Here is a 17517-nt window from a genome sequence, read left to right on the forward strand (position 1 = left end):
AACATTCAACGCTGTGCTACAGTTTGTAACAAAGTAAAAACAATATCACTTATGACAAACGTTAATTACATTCAAATGAGTCTCACAATGGCCAAAGATCAAGTACATTAAATGGGGAAAAAAACTACAAATGTTCTGTCTACACTAAGATACTTTCAGTTTCCTTGAGGGTATCATGTTTTATTCTGATCTTTCTGAAGTTCACATTGCAGAATGCTATTAAGACTCTGGTTGCAAATTAAAAAATATATTATGTAACATAACCACTCTGATTTAAAAAAAAAAAAGTAAAAGCATTTTTTTTTTTAACAACACAAAACTAAGCACATTAAATGTTGTGAAATCATTTCAAATACAAAAATCAGCCAGCATGAATTCTCATTAACAAATATACTGGTATGAGACCTGCTCACACAGTCATTCAAAACTGCCGCAGCCCTATTCTGTTCACACCACCTACCTCGTATTTTACAACCAATTAAATAGTGCTCACTTGGGGGTTGGAAATAGTGGGGGAGCTTATTAATTAATTACTTATCATGTGGTTTGTTTAAAAATTACCTTGTTAGTACGGGAATAAAACATCAGCTTGAAACTCATCAGTACAATCAACGCTATATACAGACTAACATTCAGATAGACTTTCAGTAGATGTCGACAAAACTCACTTATTTTTTGCTCCCAATTATAAACCTAGTCTACTGCCTGTCATTTCTTTTGGTGACAAATTTATAGGGAATTAAGGCTTAAGATGTTCATAAAGTGCTCCATATGACACTCAAATCCTCCACAACTAAATGCAGAAAAAACTGATTTGATATGAGTAAATAATTGTCATACAGTCATGTGCTACTGCCCAACAGTAGATTTCACAACAGCCCTCAGGATTTTTCCAAAAACTGGTCTAATTGTTTTGTCAAGGTCAACACAGAGAAAGCTACATTTATTTGCCAGCACTAAGCTGAATCTAGAAAATATACAGAAAAATCACAATATATATGACATCATTCCAAATATCCAAATTTAGTGACATCGTGAACTGCTTTCAGTTTTTGACTAGACTAAGCTAACAAAGGCTTAATGCTAGCATTTCAGATTATTAGAAAGCACTTCAAAGTTTTCCAACCAAGGTTTAGTTTTGATATTAAAACATTTAGGCACTCCCGTCTGCTACACCAGTACACTAGTTCGTGGCCCCTTTTATTTATTAAAAATGAAAAATACAAATGGCTGTGAAATTAACGGCAGATGAAGACTGAAGCATGTTTTTTTGCGTTTTATACAGTTTACAAACACACATTCACTGGCATGTATTAATACTTTTCAAATGATGTGAGCTCATATAACATCTTTGTATATCACAAGATTAATGAGCAATAAATTACCTCTTTAATATAGCTGTTCTTTATATCTCAGAAGATACAAAATAGTAATTTAGAGTTGTATATATTCTGTAAAAAAGTATATCTCGGGAGACTTTTCAGGGTTATTAGGAAGGATTTTACTGCTCGTGTTGGACCCGAAATATTGATATATTAAGTACAACATGACCATATTGTTATTAGATGAGTCAACTCCAGTGCACATCTACATGAGAATACTGGGTTTGAAGTTCATATACTGGTGGGATCAGTTAGAACACGGGGAACTTGCCAAGGCTTTTTCACACTGTACAGCTACAGTTTGTCATATTTTCCAGTCTCTTTCTGCTGAGGTTGCTGTGTTTTGCTTTGCTGTTGAGGTCACATTGTATCAACTTGTGTGTGTGTGCGACTATGTGAGTCTGAGTGGATGTGTGTGTGAGGCTACAGTGTTTTTGCTCAGATTTTGTAGTGTGTGTGTGTGTGTGTGTTCTGCTGCTTCAGACTAGGGTGCCTGGGTCTGCACTGGGTTCCTTTGGGGTCACCTCTTGCATCTGTGGATGAGGAGTCTCCTGATAGAGCGAGAATTCCATCGACCTGTTGGGGAGGCAAGACAAATCAATACAGCACTCCACAAACACGAGGCAGGAAGTGGAGGGTAAAACCACAGTGAGAATACATTTTCATGAAATGAAAAGTATGAATCATGGTCAGGGGCTTAGAGAGGGACGTCCTTAAAAGTTCATAAAATCCCTGTGAAATTAAGCCTTCTCTCATGGGCCACCTTACGGAAGGTGATCAGCAGACATCCGAGTGCCTGGATGTTGGCATGAGGCAGACAGCAGCAGATGATGCTGACCACGCAAAATATAAACACAATCAAAAATAAAACATGCACAGCTGTAAAGGTCACAGGATGATAGATGGATTGGCTGTAGAGTGAGAGTAATAGCACCTCAGTGGTAAATACTGTGTGACTGTATTTGCAAACATGCATGTTGGTATTTGTAGTCAAATAATAAGCATTTTTACAAAATGCCCCTTGAGATCAGATAAAATCACAGTGACAGTACAACGTTCTTCCGCTTTGAGTGCAATGTAATTGTGAAACACAAAACAATGTACAATAATGAAAGAAACAGTTCCATTCCTTGAGGCTTGGTTCTTTTTCAGTTTTTATGTATGAATTCTAGCTCAAAACACTGATGATGATATCCACCAATATACGTACGTACAGGTGTAAAAGAGACAAAGCAATAAGATCAACAAAAAAATCATATACTGACCTTCCATGCAGCGGGTGACCATGGAAGCTGGCTGACTGGGGTATCTGAGATCTGTGGAGGTTGGCTGGTTCACCTTGAACAGACTGGGCCTGGTGCACCAGCGGGTGGGGGTGTGATAGACGAGAGATCCCTGCCTCATGGCCCTTTGAGGCAGCAGGAGGATAGCCAAGGGCGTTTCTTAGGTACCAGTCCCTCAGTCCCTCTAGAGCCAAGGCTTTATGTAAGCTTCGCGTTGAGTCTTCTGGGGTTGGGAGAGAGAACTGTGGGGGTCTGCGGCTAAACGAGGGGCCAGACAGCTCGGTCTGGTAGGGGTGCAGGTTGGGGATGGAGGATGTGGTGGTGCCAGAGGCAGGCAGGGGAGACTCGTACGCTGACAGCAGGATGGCATCCTGGGAATGTTGCTGCAAAGGAATAAAGGGTCCACAAGATTTGGTTCTGGTGACTTTGACCCTGCGCAGCTCAGCTTGGGACCCTCGGAGCACCATGGGGCTGTAAGGTGGTGCAGCGCTGGGGAGGTGCACCTGGGAATGGGAAAAGCCATTGGCATGGGGAGGCACCGCCGCAGTGGAGGAGCGAGGGGAGGACATGTCCTGCCAGATCCTGCCTGTGGACTGGTACAGGTGGTGCTGCACTTGCATCCTCTGCTGTTTCCCCCAGATATAGTCCATCAATAGCTCATTGTAGCCTCCACCAGCCCCTCTGTCACCCATGGACAGACGCATTTTGGCCTGGTCCACAGAGCCATCAACATGTCTCTCAGGGCTGCCCAGGTGAATGTGTCGCAGCTTGCCATCAGTCAGTGTCTCTGAGCTCTTGTAGGGCCCTCCTCTGGGGGGCATCCCGTTTCTGGGAGCAGGATCGTCAGGGAGGCTTGATCTATCCAGCAGGGCCTCGGAGCTGTTACTGCGCCTGGCCCGGGAGCTGTAAGGGCAGCCTCGGCGGTCAGAAGAAGAGCCCTCCTGGGCCAGTGGAATCATATAGGGCACATCCAGGCTGCCAGACCACTGCTTCAACACATTACCACCCGACACATCTGACCTAAAGCAGAGACGAGCACAACAACAGCTTACATTAGGAGAGGACTCTGAGCAACTATGGATAAAGAAAAGTGAGCCAAAGCAAAAAATCACTTAAGAAGGGACACAGTTTGTATGCTTAAAGACCAAAAGATGAGCTTAAGCCCTTGCTGGTAGCTAAATATGACACCAATCGCTGTTACAACCCTGACTCGGTCTGCATTTAACTAAATCATTAAGTAATTTCCAACCACACAGTGATCACAGAGGGACAAAGCTGTAGCTGTGCTGCATCAGACAAACAGCAGCACTGTATCACAGATTACCTGACGTGAACGCTGATTGGAGCAGTTCGGGCCAACAGAGGAGTAGCTGGTACACTTCTCCCTTCAATGTTAGATGCACTTCTGGGTAAAGAGTGAGTTGGGCTGTGAGATAAAACACAATACAACATGGACGTATTTACCATTCATCACCCATTAATGAAAACAATCATGATTATATGTGCCGCACACATATCGTGAACTATAATATGTACACGCTCAGACACATCAAGCGGACTGCACAGCTTGCGGTATGGGGTCACTTTAAGTGAAAGTACCTAACAGAGCTTGTGACAGAGTTGCGGCGTGTCCTCATCTCATAGTAAATCTCGACTGGCGACAGCTTCCTGCTGATCCTGTGGTCAGGGCTGCCCACGGTGAGCCGGGGCTGAGACAGAGAGCGCTGGTCAGCCGCAACACTGGGAGAAGACTCTTTTGGGAGAAGAAACACAAAGAAATTATCTTTTAATGAAGCCCACTCACTGACGACAAAGATATGATCCCTTCCATTAAAAGCACAACAAGCCAAGTGCTCTATTATGGGTTTACAAATAAAATGTGACTGCATAATCTTATTCAGTGTCTTAACACCAGAAATGCAAATGAGTCTCCCACACACTAAGCGTTACTGATGTATTTTGAATGTGAAAAAGGCTGCAAACACATGAGCTAATTCTACTGCGTCAGTTAAGCTCATTATGAATATGGATATACAGTATTCACCAGAGATAGTTTGTTGTGTACTCAGTTGACTCACCGTTGTCATGGGATGTTGAATCTGACATGGAGCTTGTACTCTCTGACATGACAGTGTCCTCTGAAAGACAACAAACCATTCAGATCACAGATGATGCAGCATGACGTTTGATTGACAAGAATGCAAAGCTAAGTTTGTTTTTCAAAAGTAACAAATGTTAATGACAATGCTTGTTTTCTCACTTATAGCAGATGTGTCAGACGTTTTTTAAGTGGGTGTATAGGTATTGTTTTAGGTGTTTTTTTTAATTGTACCTGTGTGACACCCCCGATGAACTGTCCTCTTGCTATTTGGGATATTTCGGTCTGATTCTGAGTGTCTGTACAGAGCACCGGTGAAGATGGCTTTCATCTGCTTTCTTTGGGCAGCCTCATCCTGCAGCCAGGGACAGCCATGCCGTGTTAGACCACAAGTACACACAGCGGTACAGCTGCTGCGTAAACACAATTAATATTCAAGGTGTTGACTTACCTCTGCCTTGGTGTTGGTTGCCAGGCCAGCTCTGCGCTGCACCAGTGGGGGTTTCTCTCCCGTCTCCAGGGGGAAAGTATGTGGCAACTTCCCAGTCAGCTCCTGCAGAGGACATTCATTAGCTCCCAGTCACTAAAATCCATCTTCTCACTGGCCTGTGAGGTCCAAAGTGTTACATAAAATGATACCACTTAACAGATTACTTTAAGTCTCAATAAAACCACCCCTTACATAGTTGACTGAACTGAAATAGATGCCAGAAATAATGTTTCTATTATAATTTACCTCTAAAGCAGAAACAGAATAACTGCCTATGAGTAGTGCCTCAAATTTCTAAACTTCTAACTGAAGCGTAGACAACTTGTGAATCCAAGAATAGAGCACACAGAGACAGAGCAGTTAACTATACATGCACCTGAAAACATAGGTATGTTTCAAACAGCTGTTGATGAAACGCTGAGGCAGCTGTGGCTACATTAAGACGTGCTGACAAGTTCTCTGGAGCAATCAAGCAAATACTGCAACCCATTTCATATGAGAAAAACCTATTACTGGTGGTTGCCAGTTGCATCTACATCCAAAGGTTCAAATTTACCGAACATAAAAAAAAGAAGCTATAATCTGTAATAGGCTGTTTATTGTCTATTTGGTAAAAACACAATAAGTGAACAAACTAACAAACATTGGTGCAATAGCCTGTATATCCTATAGGTTAATATGCAATTTTTATGTATTATTGTATATCCTATACGCTAATATGCAATTGTTATGTATTTTTGTATCTCTTTTTTATACTATGTATACTGTATTATGTGTTATATGGACCTGTGTCTGCAATAAAGCTTTATATAAACTGCTGTCGTCTAAATACTTGAGGTGTATGGAGTGAAAATGTTACAGCCTGAGTCACTTATGTTTCTAAAGTGAAGTGAGAGCTACTCACTGCTTCCAGCAAACAGACTTGTTTGAGCTCCCCCACTCTGGTGTTGAGGAGGGCCTCCAGGGCTTGCTTCCTCTCTTGCAGAGCTGCAACCCTCTCAGCCTGCAACTTGCTGTCCTGGCAGCCTTGAACATCTACACAGCACAGGTCACACATCTTCAAAAAGAGTTTAAGACATATTCTATCTATATTCTACATTTTTTTATTGTCCCACAAAAATACCCAAACCAACAATGAATAGTATAGTCGATGCATCCAAAATGTATCCTTATATACCTTTTTCCCCTCTGTGCTATTGAGCTCTATTGTATAGCTCTAATTATTTAAAAACTTCTCAATGAGTCACACTGTTGTACTGGGTGACGTGTTCCTTCATAACCTTGTGGGTCAGTACATACATCGTTTGTGACCTGTTTTCTTCAGTAGGAACCAGCTGGCTTGTGGATGAGAGCCACAGACAGGGTAGGGAAGTCCGAAAGTTTTGAGACACAGACTAACACATTGTTGGTTTTTGTCTTTTCATGGGATTTGTTGACCATGAGAAAAATATAGAAAAATGATAAGACTTCTCCTTTCACTATTTCAAATATTCTTGTTAAATTAAAATGCAGTGTTATGGTTCCTACTGTTTCACAATGATTGCTTTTCAAAGTGTCTAAAGTGTCTGCAGTGCTCTGATAAGATTATCTGACAGCTGTGGGGACAGTTCGGGAACAAAAGGCCTTCACACATACAGCTGTTTTTTCAGCTGGCTGTTACCTTGAGAAAAAACACTTTTGTTTTCCTTCTGTTCAAAGTGTGAGAAAGAAAACACAAGCCAATCCAGGCTTGTTCAGAAATAAAAGTGCATGTCTCTACACTGTGAAAACTCATTGGTACTCACCAGGAGCCCCCAAACCCATGGATGTGATCAGATGTCCTTTGACCTCCATGTGATGTAATTCTGGGGACTTTACAACTCTCGCTCCAGGCCACGCTCTCACCTGATGAAAAACAAACAGAGACTTAACTGCTGCTGAGATGCATCAACAAAATATATTTAAATTTAGGTCTAGATGTTTTCTCCTGGTGAAACTTGCAGTATCAGCCATGTGTTTTCTTGAGGTCTAGAGTCAATAGCTGCATTTCTAGTAGGGCTGCACAATATATTGATTTCTTATCGTCATCACAATATCAACTATTATTATTATTTTTTGTTAGTTGAAAGAAAATATCAGTAAAAAACGGCACTTTAAAATGAAACTGTCATTCTTTTTTGTGTTACCTTTTATGTTTAACTCAATGTTCAATTTGTTCAGTAAGAAAATGTTGGAAATTATTTCCTTTATTTGTTTTAAATTCAACAAGCAATTTGTTGTATTTTAGCAGAATACTGAAAGCAGTAGAAATGCAGAACTGAGTACACTTTAATATTTTTTAATTAATCGCGATATTCATCAACATTATCGCATATCGCATATTTTCCTCATATCGTGCAGCCCTAATTTCTAGTAAATCAGCAATAGATTATTAGCATGGCAGTCTCCTAGATCAGATTACACCAGGTACCATCAGGGGGAGCTACTACACCTCTGTTCAGGTGTCTACTGTAGAGCTGAATCATTGAAAAGATAAAAAACATTACTAATACAGCTTAAAGATTAGATTTTTCTACGACAGTAAAATATACATATACATTCATTAATGTTCAGAGACCCAACAAGCTATAAGTCAATCAGTCATGCAGTATGTAGTAAACATCATTTATTCTCAGAATAGCAGCATCTTTACTAAAAGCACTATAAATCCCAGATTTGACATATATACAACCATATTAATAATACGCATTTAGACAGTTTTATAGAACATTTAGAACATATCAAAAGTTCAACAAAAGTCTGATGCTAACTTAACTTGCACCTTAAGGCATTCTAAAAGTGAATAATACTCTAAAATTAGCTCTCAGATACAATTAGCAACCAATTCATTTGAGAAGAGTAGGAAATGAGACAGGATAAGTCACATTAATAATGTATGGACAGAAACAGAGAGGGAGAAACCTAAACCCTGAGTGTTTTATGTCTCAACAGCTACTGGTACAAAAGAGTGGGAGCCAGAGGAATAGAGCCAGAAGCAAAGTGATGGAATAAATAACAGAGGCGAGGAATAAATGCAATGTACAGCAGAGTTTCCTCTTTCCTGCTGTCATAAATAGCAAGGTTTACATGATATTCACTTTGTATGGAATGTTTACACATGTTTACTATATTTTATAGCTTCTTTTATATCAGATCATCTGGGGCCGATCTATTAAAAAGGAAAACAAACTGTTGCCTTACATTGAATAAGATCTCATTATAAAAGACAAGAAATGCTCCTTTCACTTGACTGAAGCAAGTGAGCAATGTTTCATGTGCCCTTTTCCCCACATAATAGAGGTTCATTACAAACAAAGCCTCTTCCCTTATACCCGATAGAGACTTGACATCCAAAAATAGCGATCGCATTTTCTGCCAAAAGCCTCTCACTCAACGGCGCTCACAAATTGCTGCCATAAACAAGCATCTTGCCAGTCGACTAAATCACAAAACGACTTAATTCAACCCATGAAATTTAGACGGAAGGCCTCAAGGGCTGAATCAAAATTACCCATCCAAAGGCTGCTTCTGCCAGCATCACATCTTTCAAAAGTAAACTTTTATCTATCAGTTACTCTGAGCAGCTGTCTCAAAGCTCGCAATTGACCAGCTTTTTGCTTTTTGAGGGTAAGACATTCTGTTTTCCTCACTCAAGCAGCATAAAGTATGAGGCTCATTTTGTGTGAAGACATACTTGAAATACTTGTACAGAGTTTTTCGTTGGCTCGTCCTGGAACTGAACCAGTAACTGCTGTTTGTTCCTGTACGTGTGAAAAACCCCCAGCATACTTGACCTCCCCTTGACACGCACACAAATGGCAGAGTTATGACCGCCTCACGGACAAAAGCTCATCACATGAACCGCGTTACACAAAACTGAGCCTGTGATAATTAGATTTTAAATGAATCTAATATACTGAGAAGTACTTTCACCTTGGAATGTACAAGGCAGTGGCATGTCAGTTCTCTGCTGAGCAGTAACCCCACTGAGAGAAGCGGTCAAGAGAAGACAGACAGAGACATTTGGTATTCATCTGCATGGTCGCTGGGCAGCTGGAGCCGAAAGGCTGCCGTGCCTCTAAGGAATGGCTTTGTCCAGCAACCAAAACATTTGCTTGGACGCTAGGTGCTATCCTTTACACTCTTTATAAAAACTAACAGTCCTTTGACTTCTGAGCTCTGTGTTACCTAATGTTTCATTTTTGCTACTAAACTGCCATAATATAATCAATTAACGTGTTATTATTTAACTTTTGAAGAGAGAGAAAAACACATTCTTCTTCTCACAAATGAAAAGTTAAATTCATTAGCAGTAAAACCCAGCTTTTGTGATCTTCAACACACTCGGGCGTTTTACTGCTACAGCCTTACTTGGTCTGGTATGACCAGTAGCTAATGTTAGCAAGTATATATAGTATATATTGCTGTGTAAGTGACATTACTATGTCAGTTTGATGACCTAATAACTCAGCGTACTTCTCTATAGGACCAAACACACCTGTGGCATCTAAACGAAACGCATCAGGATGCACCACTGCTCTGTTCCCCAGCGTCAACGCACATCAACTCTCTGGAAAAGTAGCAATTTTATCACATTCAACAAATCCTAACTACTGTACCTTCACCTGCTACTGGCATCAGTTGACGTACACTACCGGTCAAAAGTTTGGGGTCACTTAGAAATTTCCATTCCACTCCATTATAGACAGAATAGAATAAAAAAAAATTTAACCAGGGCAGCAACTTTCAGATGACATATTTTTTAAAAATTTTTTAATTAAAAAAAAAAATTGTTTTTTTTTTTTTTTTTTTTTTTTTGTAAAGTGTTTTTTTTTGTTTTTTTTTTTTTAAATTTTTTTTTTTTTTTTTTATATATATATATATATATAAAAAAATTTTTTTTTTATTTTTTTTTATGTAAGCACATAATGTAATCTGAAAACTGCTGCCCTGGTTAAAAAGACAATGCAACTGATCTCAGCTGGTATTCTGTGTGGAATGGAAATGTCTAAGTGACCCCAAAATTTTGACTGGTAGTGTATGTAAAATAATGTGACACTCCACAAAACCAGTGTGTGTTAGCGTTTACCACTATCCCTTAATTGCCTATTGTTCAGCAAAAGTAATAATGGCTAAATTAAAGCAGAAAAAGGTGCCAACTATAGAATTAGAATTGACAGAACGTAAATAAAAATACAAAGAAAAGAAAGAAACCTCTGCAAAGAGAGCTTAGCACCAATTATACATCAAGGCACTCCAGGGTTACCACAAACTCAAATATCCCTTCAAGACAAGTATGAATCAATCAACTGCAAAAGCTTCTAACCACTACTGGGTCTAACAAAAAATACACCTGAGAGGGTGTCAGTCAGCGGTCTCACTGGTTGAAGTCAAGCACTAACTGCTTAAACATCTGGTGTACAGATGTGTGCAGAGGTACAGGTACAACAACATGAGACCGCATCACATTCCAGAGAGGAGCCTGCGGGAGAGATGGCGGGACAATGAAGTTTCAGATAAACAGAGTCTCAGAGAGCAGCATCAAAGCCGGGATCAGAGGAGATACGGGTACGAGAATTATGAACGCAACACGATCATCAAACACATGTTGACTTTGCATGTGTAGGAGGATGAGGGACGGGGTCTGGGTGGTGGTATAGATAGCACTGTGGGAGCCACGTTGATTAAAACATGAGCTGTGCGATGAAAGTGAGCTGCCCCTGTGCAGCGGGCATCACACGAATGCAAATCAGCAACGAGTTTAATATTCAAGTCGGGCTAAACACTGAAGCCTGTAAGGTAGGTCCCATCCTACCGTATCCACGCAAGGAACTGTACTGATCTCGCTTCATCTTAGAAGTCATACATATTAGATTACAACATCCATAGCAAAGCTAAATGCCTACAGGCAACAGTTTAATATCCAGTTTTCTCATCCCTTGATAAACACGGTACCTCCCAGCCCTTTAAGAGATTCACTCTCACTGCTGTCAGCTTTTATCTGGCCCAAGAGTCCCAGGAAACAGGCTACTGCTGTCAACATAATTTATATAACAGATATATTCATGACTTACAGTACAGCATGTCTTCATATGTAACAACAGATGCTTCTGCAACAACCTCATATCTGTTGCAACCGACAAAAGGATGCGCAATGTGTTTCGAAGTGTCTTTCAACAGGCAATATGGAGCAGCTGGGACGTAAACGAGCAGCTGAAATATCACCTTCAGGCCCTCTATGGACAGGTGAGGCTGGAAGCCTCCATGTTGACTGTTGGAGTTGACACAGCTGCTGCTGTTATGAACTTACACATGCAACTAGAGCAGGGTTACAACTATGTTTCTGAGGAGTCCAAACTAGGCCAACAGTGTTGCTTAACAGTGTTGTGTAGCTTTAAAATATCAATATTAAATCTTGCCACTTTGGCTCTCACAAGGACTTCAATGGCGTGCCAGGACAACACTGCTGTCCCTCGCTCTGTTTATTTGTAAGAGAACAGATCTGCACGCTCTCCCTGCATTCAACATCAAAGTCCCAGGATGTTACATGCCCGTTGCGGAGTTGTAATGATGAGGATGAGGAATAGAAATGTCAACATCTAAATGTTTTTAACCTCAAGGAAAACAAGGGAGACGTGATTCAGGTTTCGGTATGATAAAGAGATCAGTCGGGGTTTAGACATGCAGCTGATTCAGAGCAGAGGATTTACTGAACTATCTCCACCTGACCAACCCCAACCAAAGAACTGTAGCAGGCTTACCCCCTACCCCCTACACTAATATGATCTCTTCTTGTGCTCTCTATATCCATGAAATACTGATTTATAACACGCAGGGCAGCTTAGCTCGGACTGACCAATCATGTGGCTCACCAGTTCTCCTCCCTGGACCTTGACGCTTACCTTTGCACGTTTGACACAGCTACCGCGGGGGAAACAAAGCAATCCTGGTGATTGCTATCCACCTGGATTCTGCTAAACTGAGGTGGGGGGAGCAATAAAGAAAGGAATGCGGCTCTAACATCGTAGGGGATTATTCTCATGCAGTTTGCCTTTTGCTCTGTAACACCTGGAGGGATTTCTGTACATATTCCAGAGTTGTTTTTATGCTCCACCGTGGCTGTAATCCACCTTGTTTGGTTTTGGAGGGAGTGCAGGGCTGATGATGTGCACCCACAGCCATACACTTGCATTCGTTACTACACATGCATAACAGGCTGATACTTTTGTTCATTTGAGCCTCATGACTTAAGAAATGTGGGAGAATTCGCTCTCTTATCCACTAAAGACAGCACTACTGCTCTGGTATATTTCCAACACTTGATAGGATCTGGGATTTGATTCCCTGAGCTCACACACTAAGCACCAAGACACTTTAGAAGAGGCCAAAATCATATTTTAATTTTAAATCCATGCAAATGTAAAAGGGTTTGCTGAAAGGTTCTGGATCCAGATCTCACTCACTCACACACACACACACACACACACACACACACACACACAGATGCTCAAATCATGTCAGTCAATGTGTTAATTGACTAAGGGCATCATAAAAGGAGCCGTGTCACCTTGGTGTAACAAAATGGCAAAAGAATTGTGTTTGCACCAAACTGGGTCAAAGTCCAATTCCATGGTGTTTGATTGAATTGTAACACTCACAGCAGCGTGAAACCCACATGGAGTGCTTTACAGAAATGTAGAGTGCCATGCTACCAATTTGAAGATAACAAGCAAATGGCGAGGCGAGAAAACAAACACCAACATGTGTCAAAATCCCCCTGAACAAGACACCAAGCATGAACTGTCTAAAATGTCTTTTAGCTTCCCCTGCAAGAAAAAAACAGATAAATCAAACATCTTTGCAAATATCCCAACGGCCAAACAACTCGACGCCCCTTGCAAATGCACAAGAAGCCCAAAATAAGAACAATCAGCACTTTCAAAAATGCTCGGCAGCAAAGTGGAAAATCCTCTTCTGAAAACAGAGAGGTGTTTCCCAGGTACACCATGCAAGAGGCAGACCATAGCTGTGAATTACCCTTAAGGCGCTGACTGACCCACACAACACATTTGGGATTTGTTTGTTTTTGCAGATCCAGACAGACATCCTTGTTCAGGAATCTGTTAATAACAGGGCTTAACGCTGCTGCTGCATGAGAACGAGCAGTATTCATTAATGAGAACAGTGAAATATGTAGACACAGCAGCGTGCTTCTGCCTATTTTTGCTCCATAACAATGCAGTAACAGGGAGAAGTTTCGGTGTAATTCCCAAAAAGCATGACACAGATTTTTACTCCTGTAAAGCTGCCCATTTCAATTCACGCAGCAATCCCAGCATTCCCTGCCTTTTAATGAACATGCCACACACACACACACACACACACACAAACACGCATGTTCTTCCGTTTTTCCAGGCGCTGGAATAAAGCACCAGCACACATGAAAGAGACATATTGGATTTCATTTCATACAGCCCTTGCGTTTTTTTTTCTCACGCGTGTTATTTTAGCTCAGCGTGGAAAGCATAAAGCATGTGTTCCCACATTAAGCCATGGCTTCTGAAGCTTAAGCCATCCTGCATCTGCATAGTCGTTGCAGACGGCAGCATCGGCTGATAATGGATAATGACACACACTGGACTAATTAATGGAAACAATAGGCTAACATATCACAGGTGTGTCACTGACCGACACGATGACAACCCCGGTTTTACGTTAAGGTGATGCACGTTCAAACAACAAATAAAATAGCAAATAACGTCTTGTAGCCTATAGTCTCTTATGGAGGCCAAGCTATTATTATTATTTTTTTTAGAGAATATCCTATACTAGGCTGTGTTGACGGTTATTCATTAATACGCCCAGTTAGGATGAGAAGGACATTTTGGAGCAGAATCCCCCTCCTACCAGAGAGCATGACCGATTCCTTCGGAGGTCTCCATGGTCCTCTGTAGCAAAACAAAGCCAAGAACAATCATTCCTGCCTGAGACCGCAGGACAAAATGCTCCCCGGAAGAAACCTTGTTTAATTTAACGTGTGGTAATTCGTGATACACGAAAAAAAATAGATAAAAAGCCCCTCGTTCATCATGGTGGCTTTCGTATCAATTGTAATTCACCAGCAGTCTATCGCGACCTCCGCTGTGTCGGAGCCCTGCGCATCTCAGCAGAGCTGCTTTCAGAACGAAGAAAAGGTTTCCCTTCTGCACCGGATGAAAACCCTCTATTTCACACAGACCAACTGACTCAACACTGTCACGGCAACGATGCCCCTCCCAGATGGAACATGCCTTCAATGTGCGCCACTTAATCCTGTCATACAAATGTTGTTATCCAGTTGTTGCATATAGGCACGCGCACAATGACGCTGAATAGAAAAAAAGAAGAAGAAAAAAATAGGTTTGTGTGTGTGTGTGTGTGTGTGTGTGTGTGTGCGTGTGTGTTCTTGTTTAACTATATTCGTGGGGTCCAAAAACCGGGAGTCCAGTAGGCTTGTGGGGTCCCGAGAGCTTTGTGGGGCCAAAATGCTGGACCCCACAAGTTTAAAGGGCTGTTAGAGGGTTAAGACTTGGTTTTAGGATTAGGGATAGAATTAGGTTATGGTTATAGGGTGAGGGTGAGGGTTAAGGTTAGGCACTTAGTTGTGATGGTTATGGTAAGGGCCTAGAGAATGCCTGTGTGTGTGTGTGTGTGTGTGTGTGTGTGTGTGTGTGTGTGTGTGTGTGTGTGTGTGTGTGTGTGTGTGTGTGTGTGTGTGTGTGTGTGTGTGCGTGTGGAGCGGTCCTTCTCCCTACGCGTATCCAATTATTCTAGGAAGACAAGACTAGGCCTATTTGTAGCTACTATTTCTGGATTGAGACAAATCCAAAGGCATCAAGTCCAAAAAATTTGAAAATTAGCCAGCTGGGTAACAGAAATGTTGATTAATGTGCATTGTCATAAATAAACACATTTAAAAACAACTGAAAACACATTTTTACAACTCTCTCTCTGTTAGGCTATAGTCTCGCATTTCCAGACCTATCTCCACAGCATGTTACCCATGACTGCCACCATACACAATATTATGGAGGGTATATTTATTCATAATTCAAATTGAAAGTCCAAAGAGAAAACGAAGCAAGATCAAATTAAAAATATTATTTTACTACGCTACTAGGAAAAATCATGCCATAATTGAATTTAAAAATGAAAAATGAAACTGAAAAAGCAAAGTTGAAGTGTAAAATGATAATTTGAAAATGTAAAGTGCAATGCAAAAAGTCAAATTTAAAATGCAAAGCTTAAATATAAATGCTTAAACTGAATTAGGCAATTGCCCTTTGACATTTTAAGATTCACCTTTTCCACTTGGATTTAACATTTGTACTTGACAGATGTCAAAAGCGTATGTAAATGAGGAGGCATGGTCCAAAGGCTGTTGGGAGGGTCTGAAACGAAAGGGGTGCAGAGGCACCTTATGGACAGCAGGGGGAGCTGACTGCTGGGAAGCACAGAGTTGAGGAGCATCTGGCTGCAGCTTCACTACCAGGCTGGCTTGGCCTCTAGTTTCACTTTAGATGATAGAAACTGATGATGTAGGCTAAACACAAACGACATTTCATGCAACAACAGTGACGTTTTCATGTAGTTACTGTAATTGGGCCCGTGTACTTTTCGTTCATTTGATTTCCGATTTTGAAACGATATCCAAATTTAAAAAATGGGTAATTTTAAACCTTGTTAATATTGATGACAATGTGTTCAAACGGAAAACGAGCCATATTTCAGGAAATAAACTTGTCCATGATTCTATTGAGAGACTTCCAGCTGACAGCGGGGTCTTTGAAAATTGTAAAAAAGCAATCCATTCTAAAATCTAGATTGGGAGTTTGCCGTAGTAGAAGCAGCCAACAACTGGAACTTTTTTTATATTTTCGTCTGCTATTTCACCACTAAATTCACTTCTGAGACTTTTTTTTATGCGAGAAATCAACTGTGTAGAGTTTGAATATGGGCAGTTTTACAAAAATTGCACATTTTCTCCGATGTTGTCGGACTTGAGAAGCTCCAGTGTGACGTGACAGCCAGCTGGCGGCAGCCGGGATCGCTTCCCTGCTGGCCGGCCAGTGATGCTCACAGCCCCCGCTGTCAGCTGGAAGTCTCTCAATATAAACATGGACAAGTTTATATGGCTCGTTTTCCATTTGAACACACTGTCATCAATAATAACAAGGTTTAAAATGACCCATTTTTCAAATTTGGATATCTTTTCAAAATCGGAAATCAAATGAACAAAAAAGTACACGGGCCCAATTACAGTAACTACATGAAAACTTCACTGTTGTTGCATGAAATGTTGTTTGTGTTTAGCCTACATCATCAGTTTCTATCATCTAAAGTGAAACGAGGCCAAGCCAGCCTGGTAGTGAAGCTGCAGCCAGATGCTCCTCAACTCAGTGTGCTACTCAACATAGTATTTTCCACGTCTTCTCCACCTTTTGACCTTATGATCCAACTGCCGTAGGCAGAATCTGGACTCATCACTGAACATAACGTTCCTGTGTCAAGTGACAAGTGTCAATAGCAACAGCAAAATAACCTGTTTGGCATTGGCAGAGAAGATTTGGCAAATCTTTCATGGGCGCAACCCACATGCTCAGCACTGCTGCTCATCCCACAAATGCATGTTCCTTACAAATGGGGCACCATTTGAAAGGGAACTAAACAGGCTTTCAACTTTCCAACGGTATAAGATTTATTGCCAAAAAAGCATTGTTACCACAGAGAAATAATCTACCAAACACACATTTCCTTACGTTTGTGCTAAGTTTAAATATAAAACATTAGGCTTCCTGTTTCAGTCAGTTCATTATTTTTTCTCAAGATGTTTCAGAAATAGAAGGTCCATCCGATATATTTGATAAATATTATAAAAAGCCAAGACAAGTTTATTTGCACACTGCCTTCTGAAAAACAAAGTTTATTTCACTTCGTTAAGGTTTTAATTCAAATACTAAATAACAATAGCTTTTTTAAAGAAATATTAACTGATCCCAAACATTTCATGTCAAGAAAGTCATTGCGTTACTGCATAAACATCCCAATGGAGAGGGGGGCGGGAGAAAAAATATAATTCCTATACAATTTACTCAACCAATAATCATACTGTTCAAAAACCGAAATGGAAAGACATCCTAATAAATAAAAAATGTCATCTATAAAGATGAGTTTTGGCTACACCAGCAGTTTCATTTAAAGATATAA

At 40.8% G+C, this 17517-nt stretch overlaps 1 protein-coding gene across 2 annotated transcripts; it reads right to left on the reverse strand.

Moving 5' to 3' along the window:
- Window positions 1-292: 292 nt before the first annotated feature.
- ccdc120b (coiled-coil domain containing 120b) lies at window positions 293-14586 on the reverse strand. 2 transcript variants are annotated; one of them, XM_039797114.1, is made up of 10 exons: window positions 14391-14586; window positions 7038-7137; window positions 6158-6288; window positions 5215-5316; window positions 4998-5118; window positions 4744-4803; window positions 4265-4418; window positions 3990-4091; window positions 2648-3685; window positions 293-1958 (listed from the first exon to the last, which is right to left on the reverse strand). In XM_039797114.1, the coding sequence occupies exons 2-10, from the start codon at window positions 7084-7086 to the stop codon at window positions 1862-1864; spliced, it is 1854 nt and encodes a 617-aa protein (XP_039653048.1). In that variant the 5' UTR covers window positions 7087-7137; window positions 14391-14586; the 3' UTR covers window positions 293-1861. The 2 variants fall into 2 exon arrangements, with proteins under 2 accessions (XP_039653048.1, XP_039653047.1); XM_039797113.1 differs by having other exon boundaries at window positions 14179-14586.
- Window positions 14587-17517: the final 2931 nt, after the last annotated feature.

The sequence above is a fragment of the Perca fluviatilis genome, chromosome 4 (genome assembly GCF_010015445.1).
Source record: "Perca fluviatilis chromosome 4, GENO_Pfluv_1.0, whole genome shotgun sequence".
In the NCBI taxonomy this organism is placed as follows: Eukaryota; Metazoa; Chordata; class Actinopteri; order Perciformes; family Percidae; genus Perca; species Perca fluviatilis.